Raw genomic sequence first — 16,310 nt, 5'->3', positions numbered from 1 at the left:
TCTCATAAGAGACAATTAAATCCGGGATGGCCCGAGCTCGGACCGTTAGAAGTTTAGAACATTACTCACAAGATCGAGTGTTGGTTGGTCGAAGTGTCTGAATGTCACTGAGAAGTGCCCCACTCGCTATGTAGCGAATGTGAATACTCGAGTCCCCAACGTTGGCTATGCATGGACTCGATACCGGTGACCACCCAACCGTCGCTTCGATCGAATCAGCGAATTGCATGCTTCCTTCTGCTGCATTCAAGATAGTTCGTGACGATCCGGGGAAATATATAGCGCCCACCAGAGAGTAACAACAGGAGAAATGAATACAGCGGCCTGGAATGGCCTGTCATTGAATTGAGCAATGTAACTGGTATCACGATTGCGATGCGCGAACACGAGGTGACAAACAGCCACGGGTAGGTTCGTTAGAACATAAGACAGTGGCAAGTGAGTAGGGCACTTCCCCCCCCCTCCTTGGTCTATAGTGCCGCCGGTGTCAAACTCTGTTGTCGTCTCGGCTCACCTCTCAACCAAGATGATAGAGCTCAACGCATCCGAGCAGAGTATTGAGAAGGTCACTGTTTACAATGACCGCGCCACCGTCCAACGGAGGTTTCAAGTCGACCTCAAGGCAGGTATACGGTGCCCACAAACACTTTGGAGGACTTGCTCCAACTGAACCTTTATTCTTGCACCATAGTCTGGACAAAATGATATTTCCATAACTCGACTACCGGGCCTGCTCGATCCGGACTCTATCCGCGTTGAAACGGAGAGCGTAGATACTTTCCAACTCTTGACCGTGCTAAACGTTGTCTCGATGGATCCTCGCGAGCAAACTCAGGATTTATCCCTGCCCGACCCGCTTTCCGAGCTAGAAGACCAACGTTCTGCCCTTTCGAATCATCTCAGAGCTCTTCGAGATGCGGAGCGAATCCTTAGCGATTATGCCCACAGCATGTCAGCGAAACATGCTACATCCGAACAACTGGTATCATTCATTGATACACACATAGCCCAGAACAAGAAGCTCCATGTTTCCATTACGGAAGCGAGGAAAGAGATGCGTACGGTTGAGAGACGACTTTCCGAGATGCGATTAAAGAATAACTCTCAGCTCGGTCGTCTGAAGTACGCCGGGGTTGATGTGGTTCTTGACGCCAATAAAGATGGAAATGCATGGGTGATATTGTCATACAGTCAGTGAGCCCTAACACTCACCCTACTTCCGGTAATCTGAATCTAGACCTTGAGTTGTGACGAACGCTTCATGGTATCCTGTATATGACATTAGAGCCGACATCGATTCTCAACTTGCCTCCAATGCGAAAAACCCTCCCACTATGAACATCCATTATCGTGCATCTATCTCTCAATCCACCGGAGAGGATTGGGATGGTGTCACGCTCACACTGAGTACCACGTCGCCGTTGACTGGCTCGGTGATTCCAACTTTACGACCATGGAATATCGGCACAGGCTCTGACCCGCGTCTATTTCACCCTGCCACTGTCTCATATGATAGGGACATCGATAAGGTATACAGCAGGAGGGAACGGCCTAGAAGCAGAAGTCCCGTTCGAAGCCGAAGACGCACTCACACGCGGACGAACTCTTCCAGATCGCCTCGCCGCAACAGGTCCTGGAGCCCCTCCAGGAGCTGGCGACCGAATACACCACGCGAGCCTACCGGAGAACCCCGACATTCGTCCCGTCCACGGGTGACTGCCTGGGTTAAAGAAGGCGCCATCGGGTCGACCTTTGAGATAGAAAGCCCATCCACTATTCCAAGTGGTGGTTCGTCGCATAGAGTGTCCATTGCAGTAAGTACAATACTTTCTGATTCCGTATCATTCGAGGCCAACTGGTATGAATTTAGTCGTTGGATTTGCCATCAACGCTAACGTGGGTGACGGTCCCAAGAAAAACGACCGCAGCATTCCTACAATGCAACATCAAGAATACAAGTCCATACGTTCTCTTGGCAGGTACGTCCATGTATCCATGGTGTTTATTCAAGAACAGATGGTGGACATGTATGCCTCTTTAAGGCCCCAGTAATATTTTCATGGACGGCAATTTTGTCTGCAAATCCGAATTGCCTAATGTCAGCCCTCAAGAAGACTTCTCCTGTTCCTTGGGTGTGGATCCATCTCTTCGAATCATTTATCAGCCTCAGAGGAGGAACGTGAGGACCCAAGGAGGCTCCTTCCTGAGCAGAACACCCAAACGCCAAATCACTTCCGTTAATCAACAGATCAGGATAAAGAACACGCGTCCTTCAGCCATTTCACGACTTATCGTTCGGGACCAAATACCCAATAGTCAAGATTCTCGTATCAAAGTTTCAGTGGTCAACCCTGACGAGAAGCTTATAGGCGCACCGAGTCAGTCTTACAGCATTCCAGGAGGCACTGGTGCCAACTCGGGGTCAACCAATGGCCTTGAAGAGAAATTGCATTACACTTTGCAAAATGGCGTTATTGCACAGTGGGCACAAAAGCATGAAGACGTCTCTGGGGGATACGGAGGTGCGAAGGGGGATGGAATCATCGAATGGATTTGCTCAGACGTCGAGGCCGTACTCGATTTGGAACTCGAGTATGAAGTTTCGGCTCCACAAGGATTGGATTGGAAATAGTGATCTATTGTCGAATCAAACAACTTCCGTCTCGATAGCTGGATCGTAATGATCAATGGTATTGGGTCCCCTATGTAATACATCACAGAACAAACAGGAGTAGCAAGCAACAGAGATATTTAGTATGCTCCATGTGGGTTAGATTGTTGTCCAATGAGTGCCATAGGGAGCAGAAACCTCGTACTCTAGCTCCAAGTCCATTGACGATTCCACATCACTGCAAAGCCACTCAATTACTCCATCGCCTCTCGCACCACCAGTTCCCCCGAAGTCATCTTCTTTCTTTTGTGCCCACTGTGCCACCACACCTTTGCGGACAGTGTGAACAAGCGTCTCCGCATTTTGGGTTGAAGCTGAGTTGTATTTCGCGGTGGCATAGCCTTGGCTAGGGGCTCCAATGTACCTCTCCTCAGGCTGGAGCACAGTGACTTTGATGCGCGAATCCTCGCTGTTTGGTACCTGTTCCCGAACGACGAGACGTGAAAGGCTTGATGGACGTGTATTCTTGATACTGATACGTTGACCAAATCTGGTAACTTGCTGCTTGCTCGACATTGAGATGAGAGAACCCCCCTGTGAGCGTACGACCTTAGATTGGGGGTGGTATGTAATTTTGATCGATGGATCGACGCCCAAAGAACACGAGAAGCTTTCTTGAGGGCTGACATCTGGAATGCTGGACTTGGAAACGAAGTTGCCGTCCATGAACACACTGCTTGGACCTGTGCACGGATAAATGTCAAGGTTTCGTGACAAAAGAAATGATCTGCCCCTAACCCGAGATCAACAGATAGTTGCTGGTATTCTTGATTCGGCATTGAAGGAATGCGGAAGGTGCCTTCCTCGGAACGGTCACCCACTGCAATGTTGCGGCAAGCTCAAGAGACTACGCATGTCGTGATGTGAGAACCGAGTGAACAGAGGATCAATAAGTCCCACTTACTACGATAGACACCTTGTGTGACGTGCGGTCACTAGGAATGTTTGGACTGCCTTCTACTTCGAAGGACGAGCTGACAGCACCTTCACTCGCCCTTGCTGTAGCCTGCCTAGATTTGAAAGCAATGGAACTCGCAAGAAGCATATCCTCATCCGATTCATCGAATACTGATTCATGTGTTCGCAGGGGCGCAGTCGACTTTCTTGCAGTTTGCTTTGTTCGGACTCTATGGGTGAGCGGCACTGCTATAGGCAGTGGTGGTGGCCCGATGGTCCATGGTTGCAAGTCCGGAATATCCGATGCCACAAGTGGTGAAGCGGTGCTTAAGGTGAGAGTGACGCCCTTCCAATCCTCTCCGGTAGATTGTGAAATAGAAGCGCGATATTGTAGGGTAATCGTTGGTGAATCTGACTTGCCTGACGCAAGCTGAGTGCCCACATCCGCCCGAACATCGTATAGACTTCTCCAGTGGGCGTTCGTGACAACTGTAACCTAGTTTAGTCAAGCAAAAAAAAAACTTCGTGATTACTCACCATATGACAAAATCAGATCGGCAGGGCCCTCCTTTTCAGCGAGGATGGTGACACTGACACCAGCAGACTTCCTTGCCTCATGCTCGGAATTTGATTGCATTCTTTTTTCTTGGAGTTCATGCGAGAGATCCGCCATTTCCTTGCGCAATTCCTGTTCCAGAGCGTGTAACTTCTCACTTCTAGCTGAGTACATTTCGAGGAAGGACTCAAGTTGCTCTGCACTCGTGTCTTTACCACTAAGGCCTTCGGCATAAGACGACAGGATGGTACTCTGCCGCTCAATAGTCTGGAGCCGGTTCTCCAGTGTAGAGCGCTTATCTTCAAGCCCGATAAAGGGGTCAGACCCAGAAGAACCGCCTCTTGATTTTGGAGCGATATAGACAACATCAAAGACAGTGAGCGCCTGCGAAGAGCTAGTTGTTTCTGTTTCGACCCGAATCGAGTCAGACTCGAGGACTTTTGGCAGGCGGCTGATAGTAATCTCGTTCTGTCCTGCCTATCACCATGATACGTGTTAGTGCGGTGTCAATTAATACTTAATATGACCGAGTGATCCGTCCCAAGTGCGACTCACTTTAAAATCGACTTGGAATCTTCGAGTGACTGCTGCACGATCATTGTATACGGTGACCTTCTCGATATCATGCTCGAGAGCATTGAGTTTTAAGGGGAGGCCAGAAGATGCCATGCTGTGCTACCTGGAACCAACCCTCAAGACGAACAGGATTGCAAGTTGGCAACCACATTTATATATCTATCGTCTAGTGGCAGTGCGACGTCAGAACCGAGTCAGCGTCGATGGTGACTCACGACTCACGTGGCTGACCCATGAATTCAACTGGCCGTCCCTCATACGAGGCCCGGTTTTTTTGTACGGGATCTTACCGACCCCGGTCATCCGGCCGCTGTCCAACTTTATGCTCTGGAGCCACCGTTTCGGACATTTACTGGTGGAATTTTACATTGCACAGTTTTCTAACAGTCCCGTTATTGCCATTTGCAAAATTCGAGGCAAACTCCGAAATTCAAAAGTCCGCAAAATCTTTCACGTCACTGCTCACTCAAAACTCGACCGATTTTGGCGATTTGACATGCATTGGAAAGCGTCCAAGTAGCGCTTCATGATTGTTCGGATGGCGCAGCAATATGAGAAGATTTTTTTTCTTGCCGATTTGCACATGAACAGTGGAATAGTATCGTGATTTGAGTGCAATGTTGTGCGCGCATGTCCTTTATTTAGCACTTTCTGAACATCACAACATTAATATTAGATTATGGAGGCAATGGACATGACATTGGCACTGGGGATGAGTCTGAAGTACAGCCACCAAAATGCGCGACAAATTGGTAAATCATCTGAGTTCGGATTCTCACAACTGTACAGTTCCGCCTCTCTTCTTACTCCCATCTACATGTCCACATGGTCACAACTATAGAGAGAACCAAGTTGAGGGCGGCTGGACGAGAATATGGTGGACTCTTAATTAGGAAGGTATACAATACAAATATATGTAAATATGGGTTTCGAGGTCGTTCTTCCAACAACAACAAGAGGAATGCGACGGGCAGTGGATGTGCCACCACCGAGCGAATCTGATCCCACCGCCACTCACGCAGTAGTGACTGTGGCTAAGCCCATGGTGAATCAGAAACAACGTGGTAGGCGTCGAAAAGAAATGCCACCGCCTGAGATCGTCAACCCCCTTCCTGTGGGCCTGGTGGTTGAGGAACCAAGTGAGCCCCAGGTTGTTTCCTCGGTTCCTGCCCTTGTTTCCCCCATTCTCGCCCCCATTTCTCCTATTCTCGCCTCTGCCGCTGACCCTCCCGTCGTGAGGAAGACCAGAAAGCCGCGCACTAAAGCCAAAGCAATTGAGGCTGACCAAACAGAGCAGATCGGCATTCCAGAGTACACATTTGCAGTCGCAAATGCGCGAATAATTCAAGAAATGCCTAAGGCACCCAGCGGTCCTGCCACTTTGGGTGCAGTTAACCCAAAAGAAGTTATAAATGTCAAGCATGAGAACAAAAAGCTGCAAGATGCAGCGAAAGTTTCTGCAGTCATTCCTGACTCCGACTATGCGATGATGAGTGAACTTGAAGATCTATCTAGTGATGAATCTGAGATCACTGGTGTGCTGGGCGCAGACGATGCTCCGGCGCTAGTCCAAGAGGAGGCAGTTGAAGGTGAGTGCCAATTCTCATTCCTCACCCCGCTGAGACTGGTGTCATTCATGTTTACCTACTCCTATAGACTACATTATAGACTTCGAAGTTGAGACTGACGATGTCGTCAAACTTCTTCGACTACCCATATCTATGTCATGGTGGACATTCCAGGATCAGATTGCCGAGACAATGGGCTGCCATGAGACCCGGCTACGCTTGGGCTATAGGCTCAGCACTGCAAGAGCGGGAGAGAAGGCACACAGCCTCGAGACACTGGACGAGTATTCCGAAATGCAACAAGAAATAGTCTCAGAACGCGAGAAACGGGTGGTCCTCCAGAAAATGGTGTCCAAGATGAAGCCTCCGAAGGCGTTGAAAGTGTTGATTAAGGACAGGCGAAATAAGGCTGAAAAAAAGGTGTGAGAGTAGATAGATGTTCAAGAATCTCATGCAACGCTAATGCTAACAAATTTGTAAGACCATCGCGAAACCAAAAACCGCCTCAAAAACTTCTTGTGCTAAGCTCAACAATAGTGCCAATCCAGACTTGGTCGAGTCCACATTGGCAACGTATATGCGGCAACTCACAAACAAATATGGCAACTGTAATCAACATGGAGGGGAATCCTGTTTTGTTGTCAGGGTTCAGCACCCTGCCTTAGGGTGCCCCGGACTCCCCACCTACTTTACCCCCTTTATTCTTTGACTGTTGCCTTGTTGTTGCCTTTGTGTGTTGTGTACACGCGCACACATGGGATAGCGTGGGAACTTTCTGAGCGAGCAGCTTGCCCAGAATGTTCCCACGGGTCACAGCCACAGTTCTGGGCAAGCAACTCGCCCAGAACGTTCCCACGCTTACTGGGCACTGCCACCTGGATGTTCCCTCCGGGTCACACTACACAACTCTAGGAGCTGTATAGTTGTGGGCATGTGACCCATTCCTTTATATAGCAACCATGTGGGGAGATGAGACCTTTACCCTTCTTCTCATCTCATGCCCCGCATAGGCAAGTGTATATTATCTTTCCTTTTACTATACATCTCATGCCCCGCATAGTGTGAGGACAGGTTAGATGGGGGCTGAGGTCAGGGAGCCTCCGAGTCCGAGGCCGGGCCCTGACATTTGTCCGGCCTGATGGGACTCATCGGCACTTGACCATTGCAGAGCTCACTTTGTGGGCAATTTCCATCGTAAGTCTGATATTGGTTTGCTTGCTATGTAAAACTTATGAATACATAGGAATTGCACTGTGCAACCCTCTCAGTTCCTCCTGACTCGCTCAAACTTTCAAGTGAGAATGATACTCGTCCACCCAAACCCAGCAAGTCTAAACAAACACCTGGTGCGACATCCGGTTATCCTCCACCACCAATTCCAGGTGCCATGTGGCCATATCCCACAGGATTTGCGCCGTTCAATACCGCCGTGCCTCAGGCATATGCAAGTCATGATGCAGGTGTAAATCCCGGTGCAATTCCAATCCGTCAGTTCGCATTTTAGGATGATCTCATGTGTTGCTCACTGTTGCTTCTGTTTATAGCGCTAAATTTACGCTACATGTCAATTGAAAGACTCCTTGAAGTGCTTGATGAAGAAGAACTGCTGCCAAAATCTCACCTCGCGATGAAGTACAAAGAGCAGTTTGCATCACACGGCTTTCGCACCATCTACGATTTGACTGATACCAATTATCTCAGCCCCAAAGTACTCAGTGAACTCCTTGAGCCTAAACCCCCCTTTGCGACCTGTGTACGCATTATAAGGCGTGCGAAGGATGAAGTACAACACACTCAAGATGCTTATTTGTCTGGCAATAGGTTGGTTCTCATCTAGTACTTGGTTTCACAACTGCTTCACACCCTCGGTTCCCCATTCACACTCTTTTCCCGTGCAAATATATACCTTTCATGTAAATACCTTGCATTTCTCATTTAGTTCGTGCTCCCCAGGTGGCGGATGATGTTTAGTAATTATGACCGATCACGTGTTACAAGCCTTGCCTGCGCACTGTCACAAGCAAGGGGACATCGGAGCCACAACTCCACACCACCTCAGCCATCATCCTCCATTTCACATCATGTATCACACAGGCCCTGATGGGATGGGCGATAGCCTTCATGGCCATGAGTTCGGAGGTGCCACACAGGCGGGTTCATCAATAGCTCATGCCCGCTCATCCTCCATAGCATCGACCAGCTCCTGTCACCACTTGAAAGGCTACCAGACCCCGTCCTCTTCATCGCTAAACCTAACTAGCCATTTTATGTTGCAAAACCGGTCTCATACCCCAGATCCTCTTCCCTTAGCCACGTTGAAAGAGGGCTTGCAGCTCTCTATGCCGACTAAGCTCGTGGGGCCAAACTCTCCAAAACCTCTACTTTCTCTCTTGACTTCGCTATGCTCGATCCTGAAACTCCGTGGTGGGTTCTCCGGGATTTCCGCAAGGTCCGGGCTCAGCGTCCACTACTCACTCGTTGTGAGCTAGATCACTGCCCTTATTCCTACTGTTGGAATTCCACACACTCACACCCTCTCTAGCGCGTCCTAGCACCTTAGAGAAAATTGGGGGAGGGGAGAACTTCTTTTCCAAAACCCGGTATGTACAGGATATAAGGAACAATTATTTTTAGAATAATTGATGAGAAATATTGGTACCATATGGTACCTGCATACCTTATTAGGCGAAATAATAAAAAAGGATAACAGTAACAATAAAAGAATATCAATCAATAACTGAAATGATGGCAAAATATGAAAATAAAGGAAAATAAGCGATATCTCAACGGATTTACGGAATTAAGAGCCTAAATTGGAAATGTAGCCGGAGATAACTCTCACACAGCCAATGGGCATTTTTACCAATTTATTAGACGCCGTGGGAACGAGTGAGGCTGGAATTCTGGGTTGCCGCTTGAGATTCCCACGCCCGCACATGCCCGTGACCTGCTGTGCCTAACTTCTCCAACACGGAACTCCGTCAAATCTCCACCGATTGGGACGTTCTTGGTATCGACGGGATCGTAGGAATTAGGACTATTTTTAGATACCAAACTTGTACCGAGTCGTCACGTGAATGAAGGTCGTTTCCTAATTGTAGAATCGGATATCCGAGCCGAGTCTGTGCATGGGCAATTATCCCGCCTACAACGTCACCCACCTTGTCGACATTTTCAAGTCCGTCTCACATGGCGGTTAGCTTTGCAACCTCATCCCGCCCGTTGATTACCCCTCCCCCTACGTCTCCGCCTCGCCCTTGTAGGCGTTTGCACAAGAAGTCGCGTCCACAAGATTTTGACCCCAATGCTGTGAATTCCTATTCTGGCGATTCGTCAGGATTGCGCTCATACACTCCCTTCAGCTGTGTCGATGAAGATCAAGATCAACCGTTATTCGATGATATTCCTGAGGAGCGTGTATCGGGTACCATCACTCCATTACTGGTGCAAATAAAGTCTCCGAGTCCCCGACTGATGTCCAACGATTCCCCTGCTGCTTTCCCGGTTCCAACGCCATCATCTCCACCGACAAAAGCCCCATTGCTTTCCCGTATCAGCTCCGTGAAATGTTGGCGATCGTGCAGATCTTCTCAGACCAGCAAAGATTTCGCTGGAGACATTTCTGTCGATTCCGGTACCAGCATCCCTTACCAACCACCTAAAACACCAGAGCCATCTTTCTCGCGAGCTGTCACCCCAGCGTCGCCTTCAACGAGCCGAAATTGGCTTTTTAGGACTACTCCTAGCCCCAACTCAAAGCCAACGCCAGATCCCGGGCTCCATCTCAGCAACAGCAACAGTGCGTATCCCACGTCCCGTTTCAGGAAGCGGAGCTCAACCACTGCCGGTTTCATTCACCTATATGATCTCGAAACTGGCACATGCGTCTACATGAACCGTATCAGCGGCGAAACTGTCTTCGTTACTGCAGAACATGAGGCCACTAACGGTATTATCGGGGTTAATAAGCAGGGCCCAGTGTTGAGTGTGAGCGCTGACGAGCAGACCGTCATCCCTTACATTCTTACCGTTCTGAACAACACCGAGCTGGCAGTCAAATTAGCTAGCCAGGCAAATTTACCTGGTGCTGACGAGCTGTATGTTCAGCAGTATCAGCAGCTTTTCGCCTCCGGCCAATATAGTGAAGCTGCCAAGATTGCGGCCAATTCGCCAAGAGTGAGCGATAATTCGACACTCTTATGTTGTTACGCACTGACGATTGCTCTCAGGGCATTCTTCATACACCGCAAACCATAGAGCAATTCAAGCAAGTTCCTGTTCAACCAGGCACTCTTTCACCCATATTTCAGTACTTTGGTATTTTACTTGAGAAAGGCAAGCTTAACAAGCATGAGTCACTTGAATTGGCGCGCCCTGTTCTTGCCCAGGGCCGTAAGCAACTGCTTGAGAAATGGCTCAAAGAGAACAAGGTAACAACTCCTCATCCAGCGTGAGCATAGAGGTTGACCACATAAATTGCTCCAGCTTGAATGCACAGAAGAACTTGGCGACATTGTTCGCTTACACAACATGACCCTCGCTCTCTCGGTATATCTTTGCGCCAACGTCCCCAATAAGGTTGTCGCATGCTTCGCCGAGATGGGCCAATTTGACAAGATTCTATTGTACACAAAGAAAGTTGGCTACCACCCTGATTATGCGGCGCTTCTTCAGCACATTATGCGAGCGAACCCTGAGAAGGGTGCCGAGTTTGCAGCCCAGCTCGTAAACGATGAGAATGGGCCCCTTGTAGATATCGAACGCGTCATAGACATCTTCATGTCACAGAACCTTATTCAACCCACCATGTCCTTCCTCCTCGATGCCCTCAAAGATAATAAACCTGAGCAGGGTCATCTTCAGACTCGTCTCCTTGAGATGAATTTAGTTCATGCTCCCCAGGTGGCAGATGCAATTCTCGGAAATGAGATGCTCAGCCATTACGACCGACCACATTGCAGTGTGTATGCGATTCTCAAAGTTAGACTATTTTTCACTGACCAAGATTCCGCAGGCTCTCGAGCATTACGAGGATCGGATCAATATGTGCGAAAACCTTCAGGTGGTGGTCCAGATCACAACCAAGTATTCCGACATTCTTGGTCCAGTCAAACTCATCGAGTTATTCGAGTTGTATAAGAGCTTCGAGGGGCTATATTACTACCTTGGCTCGGTTGTAAATCTCAGTCAAGACTCCGAGGTTCACTTCAAGTACATCCAGGCCGCTACTCGGACTGGCCAGATCCGCGAGGTTGAACGAATCTGCTGTGAGAGCAATTACTACAATCCAGAAAAAGTCAAGAATTTCCTCAAGGAGGTGAAACTTTCCGATCAACTCCCGCTTATCATCGTCTGCGATCGCTTCGACTTTGTGCACGATTTTGTTCTTTATCTTTATCAAAATGGATTGGTCAAGTTTATCGAGGTTTATGTTCAGTGCATCAATGTGGCCCGCATGCCTCAGGTTGTGGGTGGCCTCCTGGACGTTGACTGCGATGAAGCGACTATCAAAAGCCTTCTCACCTCCGTTATCGGGATTTTCCCCATTGATGAGCTCGTCGAGGAGGTTGAGAAACGTAATTGCCTTTGAACATTCTACAAAATGTAATTACATTTACGGAACCATGAATGTGCAAGTTCAGGTGTGATATGGAAAATATATTCATGCAAACGGGTGATTGTCGCGATTTTGGCATCATCATTATCAGTGATGCACATATCCTCACGAAGCACCTCATCGCGTTGAGTCAAACCTTTCAGCCAACCAAAGGATGGTTCGATTGGGCTGAAATCAGGGCTGTAAGGTGAAAGATAGACAACTTTTTTGCCACTAATAAAGACTTGTTAGCATCACTTGTTGAAATAGAAGTAGACATGTATATACCTTGATTCTGTCATATCCATGCATACCCGACCCCGACCCGACTTCCGGACCTCCACCCTCTTCACTCCGGAGTCATAACCTACCGCTGCCGTTCCGATACTCACCTTTGGTCCTGGCAACACACCTCCTCCTTACCTCTCGCCACGCTCCTACTACTCTGCTCCCCCTTCACAACACCTCCACCCTCCCATTATCCTCCTACGCTTCCCCCGTCCGCTCCGATACTCACCTTCGGACCTGACTACTCTCCTTTCCGCCACTCCTTCTCCCCTTACCTGTCCCCTCTCTCCTCCCTCCGTTACTCCTCTGCCACCCTTCCGCCAAGTTACGACCTTCCACCGCTGTTCCGTACTTCGCACTCGGACACCGCTTGTACCTTACTCCGAGCCTCCGTCATAGTCCCTACCTCGGACTTTGACTCCACCTCGGCCTTAGTCCATTGCATTGGTGACCTCATACTACGTAAACACCATTGCCAATATTCCTCGGACTTCCAACCCCGCCTCCGTAACCTCCATAAGCTCCGCAACCCCCGAGCTTCGCGGACCGCCTTCGGCACTCTCGCCACCTGTAATGTATTTCTCACATTTTCCCTTCATCCCTATTTGGACTACTGCTTCTTTCTATTCTAGCCAGTTAGTCATCATCCCCACTTCCCCTCATCCTCCTGCCCCTCTGGGCCTCGCCCTCTCTACCTCCTTTCGGACGTATCACAGGTCTTGCCCTATGACCTTCGGTACCGCTCCGCTCCCTCTACCCTTTGTTCCCGTTCGGACGTCTTCGTTCCGATTCGGTCACCCTTTGTTCTCTTTGTGCTTTTGCCTCTTCCATTATATATATCGGCGCTTGTACATACTCGTTTTGGTTTAGTCCGAAATCGACCTGAAATGCCCCCAAGAGACTTCCTGCTCACCTACTGTGAAATTAAGGACCAAATGGACAAACAGCAATGGCACAGCGCTCCGCTTGAGTCGCTGAGGCCAAGGTCCCTCCATGCTAAGTCTCCGATTCCACTCCGGAGTCGTCCGTTGAAGGAGCGGAGCTGGATCACCTTATGTAACCAGTTTCCTACGTCCAATAACGATATTAGAGTTTGTGCTGATTTGCGTACTGACCGTGTTTTGGTTGCCAAATATATGATTGTTCACTGTCTAAACAACAATAAACACCCCCCAACGATCTCACCTGATGTATAGATCGTCTACGGATAAAATTCTATATTGACTTTACTATGATTTCTAGTCAATATTACACCTATATTTACCACTTTTCAGTAGGATGTGATTTTCCTGATAATTTACTGAAGGAAAACTGCTAATAAAATAATTCCGCAATAAATGTTACTCAATACAGGAGTGACCAAACTGCTCTTTCTATCGCTTAGAGTGCGTGCTAGTTATCTAGCAGGTTCAGGATCGCTCACTTTTCTCCTGTGGTGTGATAACCAAGTATTGCTGAGAGATTATTCAATTAAGAAGTCCCTCCACCAAATTCTCACTAATTCTCACTATGACACTTTTGTTCAGCTGTGTCTAACTGACCCTAACTCACGCTTAGAGTGACGTGTTAGTTTTATATTAGCTAACAACTAATATTTGCTTTTATCTTTTGGAGCAAACGAACCAACCACTGGTGAGGAGAATTAAACTTTTATTTCTACCTGAGGTTTGAGAGGGGGCAGAAGCGGTGGCCTTTTATGCTTTTCAGAGGCCTCTCTACTCCCACGCCTCGCACTAGTTACATGTGCTACATTTGTATTATAGATAGTTCTAGAATGATATAGGGGCTTGGGCTGTGTAAGCTTAATAATGGACTTAGGACATGACTCAGCAATAAGTAATTCATTTCTTTGTCTTTTGGGCCGATCTCAGCGGGATCTTGTAGCGCTGAAGCTATGCTCTACACCGCCTTAATTACGAACGGTTATCTTTAGAAATGACTCGGCTATAAAGGAACTTTCTAGACTGTTCTCTAATTGACCCCTTTTTGTGAAGCCACATCATTACTAATGTTCTAGAGCCTTCCCAATTAATTAACTGATCCGCGGACTTCTGAATCACTTCATGCTTATGATCCGAGATCCAGATCATCAATCATTCCTTTGTTCCGATTTATTTGGGCTTAAAATCAAAAAGTTTTGATGAATCATGGGAAAATATACAAGATCCGGTTTTTTAGCATTTTCTCCTCTTCTGATGCGATCAAAAACTGTCCGCCCGCGCCGGGGAATACTCTATCATATGGTATTCGGTCCGCCTGACTTCCGGCCGCCAATATATTTCCCTTGAGTCACATTACCTTTTGTAAGAATTAGCAAATAAATATATATGAATTATAAGGTGTTTCGCCGTTTGAGCGATATCTCCGTCAGTTTTGAAGCTTTTAGAATGAAACAAAACCGTGGATAAAGTTAAGAAACAGTCCTTCCAGATGGTAAAAGGATTACAGTCAAAAGTTTACTGGTTCCCGAGATATTTACATTTCTTTCCCAATGTTCCTTCTTATTCTGCCGTCTATGTGCTATTTTCTTGTTGTAGGGATATATTCTTTGAATATTACACCTATGTCAAGTTCTAGGCATGATTGTAGTAGATTAAATCTCATACTACATGGGTGTAGATATTTTATAATGATCTTCTAATGTCTGTCCAGTCTCATAAAGATCATGAGATCTGTTAAACGTCTGAACTTGTCACCTGTTCGTTGACTATTCTGATAGATCATTGTTTTATTCTTTGAATATTATTTCTCCTACACCGTTTCCGCCCCATTCTAACAGATTCGATCATTGACTTGATGTGTTCCCCTTTGTGAATACGGCAATTGTCCATCACGACAACTGAATTCGGCCCAGGAAAATCGCTCATTTGCGCCAGTAGCCCATTGATGAAATCGGTGAATAGCTCGGCAGTGAATGAGCCTTCCACAATCTTCAGCCAAATAATGCCATCGAGGCATAAAGCTGGCAAGATGGAGTATCTGAGCCTTTGTATGAGATTATTTTCCACAAAAGATGAGGATTATTCATACCTTCGACCCCAAATGAAGTGGCAGCGCTGTAGGAGAAATAATATTCAAAGAATAAAACAATGATCTATCAGAATAGTCAACGAACAGGTGACAAGTTCAGACGTTTAACAGATCTCATGATCTTTATGAGACTGGACAGACATTAGAAGATCATTATAAAATATCTACACCCATGTAGTATGAGATTTAATCTACTACAATCATGCCTAGAACTTGACATAGGTGTAATATTCAAAGAATATATCCCTACAACAAGAAAATAGCACATAGACGGCAGAATAAGAAGGAACATTGGGAAAGAAATGTAAATATCTCGGGAACCAGTAAACTTTTGACTGTAATCCTTTTACCATCTGGAAGGACTGTTTCTTAACTTTATCCACGGTTTTGTTTCATTCTAAAAGCTTCAAAACTGACGGAGATATCGCTCAAACGGCGAAACACCTTATAATTCATATATATTTATTTGCTAATTCTTACAAAAGGTAATGTGACTCAAGGGAAATATATTGGCGGCCGGAAGTCAGGCGGACCGAATACCATATGATAGAGTATTCCCCGGCGCGGGCGGACAGTTTTTGATCGCATCAGAAGAGGAGAAAATGCTAAAAAACCGGATCTTGTATATTTTCCCATGATTCATCAAAACTTTTTGATTTTAAGCCCAAATAAATCGGAACAAAGGAATGATTGATGATCTGGATCTCGGATCATAAGCATGAAGTGATTCAGAAGTCCGCGGATCAGTTAATTAATTGGGAAGGCTCTAGAACATTAGTAATGATGTGGCTTCACAAAAAGGGGTCAATTAGAGAACAGTCTAGAAAGTTCCTTTATAGCCGAGTCATTTCTAAAGATAACCGTTCGTAATTAAGGCGGTGTAGAGCATAGCTTCAGCGCTACAAGATCCCGCTGAGATCGGCCCAAAAGACAAAGAAATGAATTACTTATTGCTGAGTCATGTCCTAAGTCCATTATTAAGCTTACACAGCCCAAGCCCCTATATCATTCTAGAACTATCTATAATACAAATGTAGCACATGTAACTAGTGCGAGGCGTGGGAGTAGAGAGGCCTCTGAAAAGCATAAAAGGCCACCGCTTCTGCCCCCTCTCAAACCTCAGGTAGA

The 16,310-nt window shown here is 47.1% G+C and overlaps 3 protein-coding genes across 3 annotated transcripts; 2 read left to right on the top strand and 1 right to left on the bottom strand.

Moving 5' to 3' along the window:
• Nucleotides 1–70: 70 nt before the first annotated feature.
• On the top strand, nucleotides 71–2,761 carry EI90DRAFT_3054326 (uncharacterized protein). Its single transcript, XM_039060081.1, has 5 exons — nucleotides 71–622; nucleotides 692–1,190; nucleotides 1,246–1,814; nucleotides 1,871–1,979; nucleotides 2,043–2,761. Exons 1-5 carry the CDS (start codon nucleotides 527–529, stop codon nucleotides 2,630–2,632), a joined length of 1,863 nt encoding a protein of 620 aa, XP_038917060.1. The 5' UTR covers nucleotides 71–526; the 3' UTR covers nucleotides 2,633–2,761.
• EI90DRAFT_2971572 (uncharacterized protein) lies at nucleotides 2,543–4,890 on the bottom strand. Its single transcript, XM_039055731.1, has 5 exons — nucleotides 4,680–4,890; nucleotides 4,106–4,601; nucleotides 3,576–4,057; nucleotides 3,410–3,518; nucleotides 2,543–3,354 (listed from the first exon to the last, which is right to left on the bottom strand). Exons 1-5 carry the CDS (start codon nucleotides 4,791–4,793, stop codon nucleotides 2,771–2,773), a joined length of 1,785 nt encoding a protein of 594 aa, XP_038917059.1. The 5' UTR covers nucleotides 4,794–4,890; the 3' UTR covers nucleotides 2,543–2,770.
• Nucleotides 4,891–9,457: 4,567 nt separating this feature from the next.
• On the top strand, nucleotides 9,458–11,858 carry EI90DRAFT_3122492 (armadillo-type protein; the record flags this gene model as incomplete). Its single annotated transcript, XM_039063518.1, has 4 exons — nucleotides 9,458–10,444; nucleotides 10,498–10,698; nucleotides 10,754–11,248; nucleotides 11,283–11,858. 4 exons carry the CDS (start codon nucleotides 9,458–9,460, stop codon nucleotides 11,856–11,858), a joined length of 2,259 nt encoding a protein of 752 aa, XP_038917058.1.
• Between the last annotated feature and the right edge of the window lie 4,452 nt (nucleotides 11,859–16,310).

The sequence above is a fragment of the Cantharellus anzutake genome (genome assembly GCF_015039405.1).
Source record: "Cantharellus anzutake strain C23 chromosome Unknown EI90scaffold_19, whole genome shotgun sequence".
NCBI lineage: Eukaryota > Fungi > Basidiomycota > Agaricomycetes > Cantharellales > Hydnaceae > Cantharellus > Cantharellus anzutake.
Note: the sequence above shows the minus strand (reverse complement) of the source record. Positions and strands in the feature narration are given on the sequence as shown.

Excerpts from the sequence above, each read along its gene's own strand:
- EI90DRAFT_3054326 (XM_039060081.1), top strand. The coding sequence starts at position 527 with ATGATAGAGCTCAACGCATCCGAGCAGAGTATTGAGAAGGTCACTGTT. Across the intron at positions 1,815-1,870 it reads CGCATAGAGTGTCCATTGCA|TCGTTGGATTTGCCATCAAC; the intron begins GTAAGTACAATA and ends GTATGAATTTAG. Across the intron at positions 1,980-2,042 it reads TCCATACGTTCTCTTGGCAG|GCCCCAGTAATATTTTCATG; the intron begins GTACGTCCATGT and ends TGCCTCTTTAAG.
- EI90DRAFT_2971572 (XM_039055731.1), bottom strand. The coding sequence starts at position 4,793 with ATGGCATCTTCTGGCCTCCCCTTAAAACTCAATGCTCTCGAGCATGAT. Across the intron at positions 4,058-4,105 it reads CGATCTGATTTTGTCATATG|TTGTCACGAACGCCCACTGG; the intron begins GTGAGTAATCAC and ends ACTAGGTTACAG. Across the intron at positions 3,355-3,409 it reads CAACTATCTGTTGATCTCGG|GTCCAAGCAGTGTGTTCATG; the intron begins GTTAGGGGCAGA and ends ATCCGTGCACAG.